An 11,371-nucleotide genomic window follows, 5' to 3' on the forward strand; every position below is an offset into this window, starting at 1 on the left:
TTCTTTTTGTTAGGAATATAGCGGAATAATGCGGAAGCGAAGAATCGAAAATTGAGAATTATAGAAGTTAAATAATAGGAAAATAATATAAATGACAAAGAAATTAGGAATAAAAGAATATATATATATATATATATATATATATATATATATATATATATATATATATATATATATATATTAAGTCAACGTGGGGACAAAGAAAGAGAAAGAATTTTCTATTTATGTAATAATTAGCAATGTACAAAGAAAACACTACTGCCTATTTATACACTCAAAAGAAGAGAAAAAAATGGGATGCAAAGGGATGTGAGCTAAACACGGAAGAATTGTGTAGTAACGTGAAGCCTTGCATGAGACGCGGACAATTGCGATAGTGGAGAGAGTGCTGCATGGAATTGTCTTCAATTTGAGCCACAATAATTATTATCATAACAATCTCCACCTTGGATCAAATTCACTGTGGGAATTAACAACTGGAACAGCCGACTAAACTCAAACACTGTTTGAACTTAGCAATAGGAAAAACTTCAGAATAGCAGGATGGATCACCATCAACTTCCTATGTGACTGAAAGAGCATTAGCAACCATATTGGTTTCATCATCACTAGCATACCTAGCAGGTTTTTTAATTGTCCTCCTAGGACGATCCATAGCAATGGAATACTCTCGCTGTGGCTGGACGAGAGGTGCGATGCTAGTAGATGCATCATCTTTAGTAGTACCATCAGCAGTAGTAACACTATCAATAGGCCTGAATTCAAACTCCACCTTCTCACCAGTACTCTGTGTCTCACCTGTACTGGGAACTTTTCCAAAAGAAAGTAGTGCATTTTCATCAAAAGTGATATCTCTACTCAGAATGATTTTCCGAGAATCAGGAGACCATAGACGATACCCTTTTGACTCAGAGGCATAACCAAGGAAAATGCATTTGACAGCTCTCGGGTTCAATTTACCCGTACTGGAATGAGCATAAGCAGGACATCCAAAAACTCTTAAGATAGAGTAATCAACAGGATTACCTGACCAAACTTCCTCTGGAATTTTGAAATCAAGGGATGAATGTGGAGATCTATTTACCAAATAGCAAGCAGTAGAAACGGCCTCGGCCCAAAAATCACGCCGTTTCCATAACCCAGCATTAGAGAGCATACAACGAGCTCTTTCCAATAGAGTCCTGTTCAAACGTTCGGCAACACCATTTTGCTGGGGTTTACCAGGCAAGGTCTTGTGCCTGGCGATTCCATTTGCCGCACAGAAGTCATTGAAATCTGACTCACAGAACTCCAAGCCATTGTCTGTCCTGAGCTTCTTGACTTTTTTACCTGTCTGAGTCTCAACAAGTATTTTCCACTTCTTGAAAATAGAAAATGCCTGATTTTTGTGTTTCAGGAAATAGACCCAGACTTTGCGAGAAAAGTCATCAATAATAGACATAAAATATCTACAGCCTCCCATAGACTGGAATTTAGTCGGTCCCCATAAATCGGAATGTATATATTCCAATACATCTTTGGTACGGTGTGTAGCAGTAGAGAAACTAACCCTCTTTTGTTTCCCAAAAATACAATGCTCACAAAATTGTAATTTACCCGTACCTGAACCACCAAGGAGGCCTTTTTTGCTCAGGAGATGCATGCCTTTCTCACTCATATGCCCCAGACGCATATGCCATAATTGAGTGAGATCCGCATCAGACATCGATGAGGATACCGCTACTAAACCTGTCACAGTACTGCCATGCAACACGTACAAGCTTCCAGAACGAGAAGCTTTCATGAGAACAAGAGAGCCTTTTATGACTTTCAGAACTCCACCTTCAGCTATGTACTTGCACCCCAGAGATTCCAAGGTGCCCAAGGATATCAGATTGCGTTTCAAATCAGGAATATACCGAACATTGGTAAGAGTCCTGACAACATTATCATGAGTTTTAATATGAACACTTCCAATTCCACTAACCTTGCATTGGGTATCATTACCCATCAAGACAACTCCACCATCAACTGGTTCCAGAGAGACGAACCAGTCTTTGTGAGGACACATGTGGAACGTACAACCAGAGTCCAAAATCCACTCAGTCTTGCTCCGTTTGTCACCGGAGCTAACAGATAACATAACATCGCCTTCTGAATCACTTTCAACAACACTAGCTTCAGCAGACTTCTTTTCTCTCTCTTGCTTGTTTTTCAACTTGAAGCATTCAGTCACATCGTGACCCTGCTTCCTGCAGTACTTACAGGATTTGTTGGACTTACGTCCTTTGGACTTGGATCTAGATTTTTTATTGCTACTCTCTGTTTCAAGTGAACGACCCCTTACAGTCAAGCCTTCACCTTTGTCCTCAGACTTAATTTCAGAGTCAAACTTTTCTTTGGACAATAAGTTTGACTTAACATTGTCAAAAGTAAGGGTATCACTACTATTACCATACAACATAATTTCTTTGAAATGCTTGTACGATTTAGGGAGAGAGACAAGCAATAAAACAGCACGATCCTCATCTTCAATTACGACATCAATATTTTCCAAGTCCAATAAAATAGAATTAAATTCATCCAAGTGAGATTTAATCGAAGTACCTTCCGTCATACGGATTGTGTACAGACGCTCCTTCAGGCGTAGCTTGTTCGCCAGAGACTTGGCCATATAAAGCGACTCCAGCTCGGACCATAAATCTGACGTAGTCTTCTCACTTACCACTTCACGTAGAACCTCTTTAGACAGGCACAATTGAATGGTTGAACGTGCCTTGTCATCCAAATCTTCCCAATCTTCATCTGTCATTGCGGCCGGTTTCTTCTTCTTCCCAGCTAGCGCTTTCTTCAAACCGTTCTGGGTTAGAACGGCTTCCATCTGAACCTTCCAGATAGAGAAGCTAATTTTCCCGTCGAACTTCTCGATATCGAACTTAGTGACAGTCGACATCTTTGAAAATAATTCTCAAATAAACCGCTCTGATACCACTTGTTAGGAATATAGCGGAATAATGCGGAAGCGAAGAATCGAAAATTGAGAATTATAGAAGTTAAATAATAGGAAAATAATATAAATGACAAAGAAATTAGGAATAAAAGAATATATATATATATATATATATATATATATATATATATATATATATATATATATTAAGTCAACGTGGGGACAAAGAAAGAGAAAGAATTTTCTATTTATGTAATAATGAGCAATGTACAAAGAAAACACTACTGCCTATTTATACACTCAAAAGAAGAGAAAAAAAATGGGATGCAAAGGGATGTGAGCTAAACACGGAAGAATTGTGTAGTAACGTGAAGCCTTGCATGAGACGCGGACAATTGCGATAGTGGAGAGAGTGCTGCATGGAATTGTCTTCAATTTGAGCCACAATAATTATTATCATAACACTTTTGTTGTTCTTCACGAGCTAAGGCCTACCAACGGACCTACTATTTAACACCCGGAATAGATTTTGAACAAACTTACTCTCTTGTCTTAGATGACACATCGTTCCGTTATATAATATCGCTGGCAGTAAAAGGATATATATATTTTTCATGCCTGTATGTCAAAATATATTGAAAGCAATGTATTTTTTTTGTTTTAGTTATTGCAAGAGAAAAATATACGCATATGTTTATAAATTAACAGAACATATACATAAAATAAAACATATTCAATAAAGCATATGAACGCAAAACGATTTTTTGCAGTTTAATGAATATGTACTATCGAAGCATGTATACTACTAGAACATATAATAAACATATAAATTCACATAAAGTTACCGTTCACCGAATTGAGCGTGCCGATAACATGTTAAGATGTTGATGCCCGTTGGCCCGTTAGCTAGCTCCTAATCGGTAGATGAATTTGCAGGAACAATAACAGTATAGTATGGAAGTAGATAGAAGATAAAGACTCCAAAAATCAATCATCTTATTATTGAGAATCAAACTTTATATATTATAAAAGAATAACAGTTACAAAGCAATACACTAATGGCTAATCAATGGTATTAAAGAGTAATTAAAGAGTAATAATGTCCATTATTCAAAAATTTTCTAACAGAAGTTACTCACCACTATAAATAGATGCACTCATTTGAAAAATGATATCACCCAGAAATCATACAAAAGCTCTGAAGATCAATCAACAAATCCCAAAAGCCCTTTCAAGTATTCAGCACAATTCTTATACTATGGACTAGGGTTCATAGTACATTGTGAACCATAATCCTGGTGCATGTGTATGTGTCCTATATTGTGAGTTTTTATCTCTTGTATTATAAAACTAGCATTTTGTACGCACGATGCGCGAAAACTTATGCCTAATATTAAAATATTTGTAAGTAACAAAATTTAAAAAATTAGTTAAAATTATATTTTGCAATTTCTTAAAGTGATGATACTTTTGAATTATCATATATTTGAATAATATAGTGATCAAAACAAAAAAAAAAAATTATATTTTTATATAATAATAATTGACAATTATTCTAAATAATAATAATAATAATGTAAATCATTTTTATAAATTTGATATTTATATTTTATGTAATAATTAACATATAACTCAAATATATAATGTTTATATATTATTATTAATGAAGAAGATAAGAAAATATATGGTGAATGCATGTGCATGGTAATAATAGTGAAAAAGATAACGGAAGTTATAACGGTAGGGGTATGTTTGTCCAAAATATTTTAATGTACAACCTTTATAGCATAATGTACAAAAAAACTTAACGGAAAAAACAGACATAAATCAAGGGTATAACTTTAATTCACACTAATATTTAATTAAAATATAATTTATAATTAAATTAATTGTTATATGATAATTTTAATAAAATGATAATTAAAAATTGGAAAAAGATATGATAGATGTAAGTGTATAGTAAGATTGGTAGATATATTAAAAACTAACGGTGTAAGGGTGATTTTGTCCAATACAAATGAATGTACAACAATTAAAGCAAAATGTATATATTTATTAGCATATAAAAAGGGGACAAAAATCAAGGACATAACTTGTATTGACACTTATTATGTTTTTAGATTATATATTTTAAAAATATAAATTCTATATATAAAATAAATTAATAATTGTCTTATGTTATGAATTTATGTATTTATGTTGTGATAAAAAAAAAAAAATTAATGAACATAAATCTTCCTTCTGAAACCAAATGAAAGCTAAGGTTGTTTTTTTCTTTATCAATTTTCTCCATCAATGATGCTTTTGTTAAAAACTGATTAAACATTCAAGTTTTATTTGCTCTTCACAGCAAAATAAATTATTCTTACAAATCTCATTTCATTTATTATCAAGAAAGCAATTCTTCAATCCTTCTTGGCCAACTTCATATCGCATCTCTATCTCGAATAGAAACTTTCATCCAAATTTTATTAATTCATCATGAAAAAAATGAGCAATTGTTTTTCATTGTTTATTCCAAAATCATGCACGGTTATGCTTACAATCCTATCATGATTGAACCATCAACCGCACATTCAGCAACCTAATATGGCTACCATTTTTCCAGATTCATCAGTAAAATGATATCCATAGTGATGAAAGATTATGTGGCAAAAAGTTTCCATGTTAGTCCAGACCATTATTGCAAGACATTTTTACCAACATAGTGCAGAGAGGCATCCCCATGCCATAAAAGATAAGTATAATTGTCATTTATATTATTCTTTATATTGGTGAAGCATAGGCACACACTTGTTCTTGGGTACTCAACTCACATTTTATTTAGGCAAAACACTAGAAACAGAGTTGCATCACTGCTTACAAGACAACATAATATTATTTCAAATGAGTTGTTCAAACAGGCAAACAGTTCTTCATCACCTTTGCTTTGCTCGACAGATCAATCCCCAGCGCCTTTCGAGAGCAGCCACGATAGCAAACGCCATCACAGCAAGCACAGATCGCACACTGCCTGCACAGAGGCAAGCAGTCGCTATTCACATTGCAGAAGGGGAGCGGTGGAGCCCCACCAGGCAAAACTCCTGCAACAATTGTTCAACGTCAACAAAAGAAAAACAACTCCATAATCTCTGACAAAATCTGAAATAACATGTTCACTTACCATGAGCATTAGTCAGAGCAGCGACTATGAAAAACAGCACAAGAACTGCTCTCACCATTTCAAATTTGTTTAGGTAAATGAAATGATGCTGGAACTCACAAAGATACATTGTTATATAGGAAAAAAACACATAAAAAAAGCATACTTTCATCCATATATTGAGGGAAAATAATAATGCAAATTCTGTTCCTTGACATTAAAGGATTCAATCTTATCAACAATAAAGGTGCAAACAGGTTAGTTTGCCTCTTTGGTTAAATTTAGAACAATAAACTGTTTTCAATAGCTATTTTTGTTTCTCCGGATATATAAAAGGAGCAAAATACAACCCCATCAAACAAACCAAAAGCACCTTTCGCCAATTCAAGTATTAATCCAACGGTACAAGGTAGCCCCACCAATCCACCATAACCTCAACATCAAGCAATAGTTAGAAACAGTATGAGTTCCTGCAAAACCTAAAGGAGAATTATGAGTTACAACTAAAATATATCCAAGGCGTTACATGCCAACATGACCTAAAGGAGAATTATGTAATGTTGTTATTAAGTTCAAACTCTATAGGATATTATTATTGAGGCAGGAGGTGAGGCAATTAATTTACAGGACTATACTTGCAATTAATAAACCAGCAAAGTAAGATGAGGCGGGAGCATATAGAAACAGGCAGTGCAATTACCGCCCCCAACTCTGCTCACCAAGACTCTTGGGGCCACCTAGGAACTAGAAACTCTAAAATTTCATCTTAATGATGTAGAGGCTAAATTCTCATTTGCAACCAACATTGGAAATCCACAGTTCAAAAACCTTGGCGAGTTTAACCATGCCCAAATTAAGAAATGGTAAATCCAAAAAAAAAAAAAAAAAAAATTAGAATGCAATTTACTTTAGTAATGATATTTTTTATTTTCTATTTTATAATTCACCCATAGCAAAACTAGCAACATTAGCAAACAAATTTCAAAATTTTTGCTAATGCAGCAAGCTTGCTATAAGTGTAATTATAACTAAAAATAAAAAACATATATAATTTGCAGTACCCACAGCCACATCCAACCGAAATCTAGAGGTGCGATAGCCTAAGGCTCTTCAGTAATGATATTTTTTATTTTTTATTTTGTAAATCACTCATTGCAAAACTGGCAAAATTAGCAAACAAATTTTTAAATTTTTGCTAATTTAGCAAACTTACAATAAGTGCAATTATAAATGAAAAAATAAAAAACATATATAATTTGCAGTACGCACAACCACATCAAACTGAAATCTGAGGTGTGGATAGCCTAAGGCTCTTCAATAATGATATTTTTTATTTTTTATTTTATAATTCACCCATTGCAAAGCTCACAAAATTAGCAAACAAATTTCAAAATTTTTGCTAATTTAGAAAGCTTGCAATAAGTATAATTATAAATAAAAAATAAAAAACATAATATAATTTGCAATACCCACAAGCCACATCAAACCGAAATCTAGAGGTGTGGATTGTCTAAGGCTCTTCAATAATGATATTTCTCATTTTTCATTTTATAATTCACCCATCACAAAGCTGACAAAATTAGCAAACAAATTTCAAAATTTTTGCTAATACAACAATCTTGCAATAAGTGTAATTATAAACGAAAAAATAAAAATAAAACATATATAATTTGCAATATTCAATAATTTGCAATCAAACTAAAATGGTGTGGATAGCCTGAGGCTCTCAATAATTATATTTTTTATTTTTTTTATTTTATAACTCACCCATTGCAAAGCTTGCAACATTAGCAAACAAATTTCAATTTTTTTGCTAATGTAGCAAGCTTTCAATAAGTGTAATTATAAATGAAAAAATAAAAAATATATATAATTTACATTACCACAACCACATCAAACTAAAATCTAAGGCTTAAACCAATCTTATATTAAAAGAATTGGGACTCTTAGCCCCCGTCTTGGAACTAGAAACTCAAAAATCTTATCTTAATGATGTAGAGGCCAAATTCTCATTTCCAACCAACATTGCAAATCCACAGTTCAAAACCTTAGGGAGTTTAATCCTGCCCAAATTAAGAAATGCTAAATCCAACATGAAAAAAGATAGGTTGCAATTTACTGCAATAATGAAATTTTTTATTTTTATTTTATAATTCATCCATTGCAAAACTTGCAAAATTTGCAAACAAATTTCAAATTTTTTTTTTGCAAAATTTGCAAATTTGCAATAAGTGTAATTATAAATGAAAAATAAAAAACATATATAATTTGCAATACCACAATCACATCAAACTGGTGTGGAAAGTTTAAGGCATAACCCAAATTTATATTCACAAGGAGACACTTGGTGCCATCCTCTCCCAAGGAAACTCTAAGACACATTCATTAGCCATTTTCTCAGTTCAAATGCTCCAATATAGACAAACAATAGTGATATCACCGAAGTAACTATGACTCTTGCCAAAAAACACTGAAACTACATGAAATAGATATTATCTTTTACATGTAATAGTTTATTTGACAAAAGTCAAAGTTACTTTGAAAACATTACTACAAACTCCTCCAAAGTCCAAATCCTCCAAATATTTCATAACTTGAATTCAAACAAGTATGTTATATATTGGAGCTCATATATTTCTCCCCAACATTATTTCAAATTGATACAACCCTTTATTTGAAACAAGCACAAACATAATACAAAAAAAAAACAGTACACATTACAAAACTTAAAACACACACAAGTTGTGCAGTACTGAACAATCTGAGAGAACTCAGGTATTTAAACATAAATGCATTATTTAAAAACATGCATCACAACCAATACCAAATGCATTATTTAAAGAATCTTATATTGATCAAAAAATCACATGGCCAAAAGAGTGGAATATGTTGACTTTGTACCCAAATAAAGGCAACCCATTCAAATATTGACAGCAAGTTGTACTTCTTCATTACATGATACATTGATACATAAGCCAAATGACGTATAAAGGTCAAATGGCAAATAGTATATAGAAATTTAATGTAGCACCATGCTCGTATAGCCTGATAACCATAAATAAACAGACCATGTATTTTGGTGCCATAATTCCACTTTAAAGAGGTGATGCTAATGTGTTAAAGGTAACTTCTCAAACATAATAATCATTATTTTTAGAATGGGTATCTTTAGCAACAGATAATGCTTCCAGTTTCTTTAGCAACAAATTTAACAAATGACCCACCTATAATCTGAATTTAACAAATGACCCACCTATAATCTGAAAATAAAAAATCCACACCAATAACTTATCAGGATTAGAACCTAACTCTTAAAAAAATGCCCTCTTTAATGCAAACACCACTTGAAGGCTAGACACACTTATTTCAGAAATTGTACATTCTAAGTCAAAACAATATTTCAGAACTCAATATATCAAAACCGACAAATATATGATAGACACACTTGAAGGCTAGACAGAGCAATCAGAGAACTTTGAAAGCCAATAATCTGAGTTATTTCCACACTGAGAAATTCAGCTCATTTATGATCTCATCACTTTGCTTAACCCAGAAATTCAACAGCAACTTCACAAATACTCGTTAAAAAGAATTCAAAGTTGATAGCTACTTCACAAAAGCTGTTTACTTTGACAGATCAAAACTGAACAAGAATCTACAAGCCAGCCCAAAGATCTGCCAAGTACTGTACATTTTGCACCTTTACCTTTACTCGAACTTTCTTTACAACCACGAACTCAAAGTTGCAAAGGGCTATTTGGTGCACTAAAACAGCAACTAAATGTAAACACAGAAAACATGCATTACCAGATCGCAGAAAGGAGCGTTGTGAACCAACCAGACTTTGCGAAGTATGACGGAGATGTCGCAGGACATTTATAGGGTTAGGGTTTAGGGTTCTGATCAGGTTTTCTGATTTAGTGTGTTTACGGATTAGGGCTTGTGCATTTCATAGGCCCATTCATTGGGCCACATCTCTTTAGTTTCCGTTTATAAATGCCAAAAGCCCAGTCCAAATATTAAGATATTTTCTGGAGAAAGTATTTTTTAGGACCAAGAAATATAGGAGGCAATAGTTATGTCATGGACCCGGGTCCACTTTGCAAGTTAGACCCGAGTCAAAATAGTAATGCAATTTATATATAGAATGTTACATATTTAATGTTCATAATTCAAATTGTAAATATTTAATATATAAAATTGTGAACATTCAGTATATAAATTGCGAACATTTAGTATATAAAAATTGTGAATTTTCAGTATGTATATTGTGAATATTCAGTATATAAATTGTCAATGTTTGGATCTGAGTCCACCTTACAAGGTGAATCTGGGTCTACAGAATAATTTGTCGATAGGAGCCTAGTTCAAGCTTAAAAAGTAAATTTTATTTTTGTGTGGACCATGAATACAATGTACATTTTTAATATACTAAATGTCTATTAGGTTGGGTGTAAAAGGCTAAGAAGAGGGAGGTACAAATTGAATTAAGGAGTAAAGTTTGGAGGTTAGGGTGCATATAAATAGTTCAAGAGTCACCATAAAAGTTTTGATTCAACAGTAGCCAGTAGGATTGGGTATGAGTATAATGCCCACTAAAGACATGATAGTTATTGGGAGACCCAAAACTCAAATACTTAGGGGCAGTTTACTAACTGGAAATTTTTGAAAATTTTTGAAAACTGGAAAATAGAAAACAGAAAACATGTTTACTAACACAGATTTTCATTTTGAAAACTGAAAATAATTTCTGGAAAACTGGAACACACTTAAAAACTGTTTTCGAAATATAAAACATAATCATCTATCATCTATCATCTATTTAGTTATATGTCACTATAACCACATTACTATAATTACATTCATTATCATCTTATTTTACTTATCACTATCTTTTATCTTTTTTTACTTATTTAAACATGATTTATTTGCTTACACAATTTAAACATGATTTATTTGCTTACACTTTAAAGTTAGACATTATTTACATTATCAAAATTAATAATTAAACTCTATATAATGTTTTAAATTTTGATTGAACTCAATAGATTATTAGTTCAAATATTTTTAATTATGTTACATCATAATACAAGTTCGATCCAGATATCAAATATTGAAATCTCATATACATTAGAATTCAAAATAAAAGTTATATATTCCTATACATGTCATTCAAATAAATAATCCAAAAAAATATTTTAAATATTATCTCAAAAAATATTATTATTATCTAAACTAAATTTTATGTGAAAACTGAAAAATTAAAAAACAGAAAACAAAGAACAGTTTTCTGTTAGTAA

At 32.3% G+C, this 11,371-nt stretch overlaps 1 protein-coding gene across 1 annotated transcript; it reads right to left on the reverse strand.

The window, feature by feature from the left end:
* Positions 1-5,662: 5,662 nt before the first annotated feature.
* Positions 5,663-6,748, reverse strand: LOC109146618. Its single transcript, XM_019294268.1, has 2 exons — positions 6,093-6,748; positions 5,663-6,012 (listed from the first exon to the last, which is right to left on the reverse strand). Exons 1-2 carry the CDS (start codon positions 6,241-6,243, stop codon positions 5,825-5,827), a joined length of 339 nt encoding a protein of 112 aa, XP_019149813.1. The 5' UTR covers positions 6,244-6,748; the 3' UTR covers positions 5,663-5,824.
* Positions 6,749-11,371: the final 4,623 nt, after the last annotated feature.

This window comes from Ipomoea nil, unplaced genomic scaffold (assembly GCF_001879475.1).
Source record: "Ipomoea nil cultivar Tokyo-kokei standard unplaced genomic scaffold, Asagao_1.1 scaffold1936, whole genome shotgun sequence".
Classification (NCBI taxonomy): domain Eukaryota; kingdom Viridiplantae; phylum Streptophyta; class Magnoliopsida; order Solanales; family Convolvulaceae; genus Ipomoea; species Ipomoea nil.

Excerpts from the sequence above, each read along its gene's own strand:
- LOC109146618 (XM_019294268.1), bottom strand. The coding sequence starts at position 6,243 with ATGAAAGTATGCTTTTTTTATGTGTTTTTTTCCTATATAACAATGTAT. Across the intron at positions 6,013-6,092 it reads TGCTCTGACTAATGCTCATG|GAGTTTTGCCTGGTGGGGCT; the intron begins GTAAGTGAACAT and ends CAATTGTTGCAG.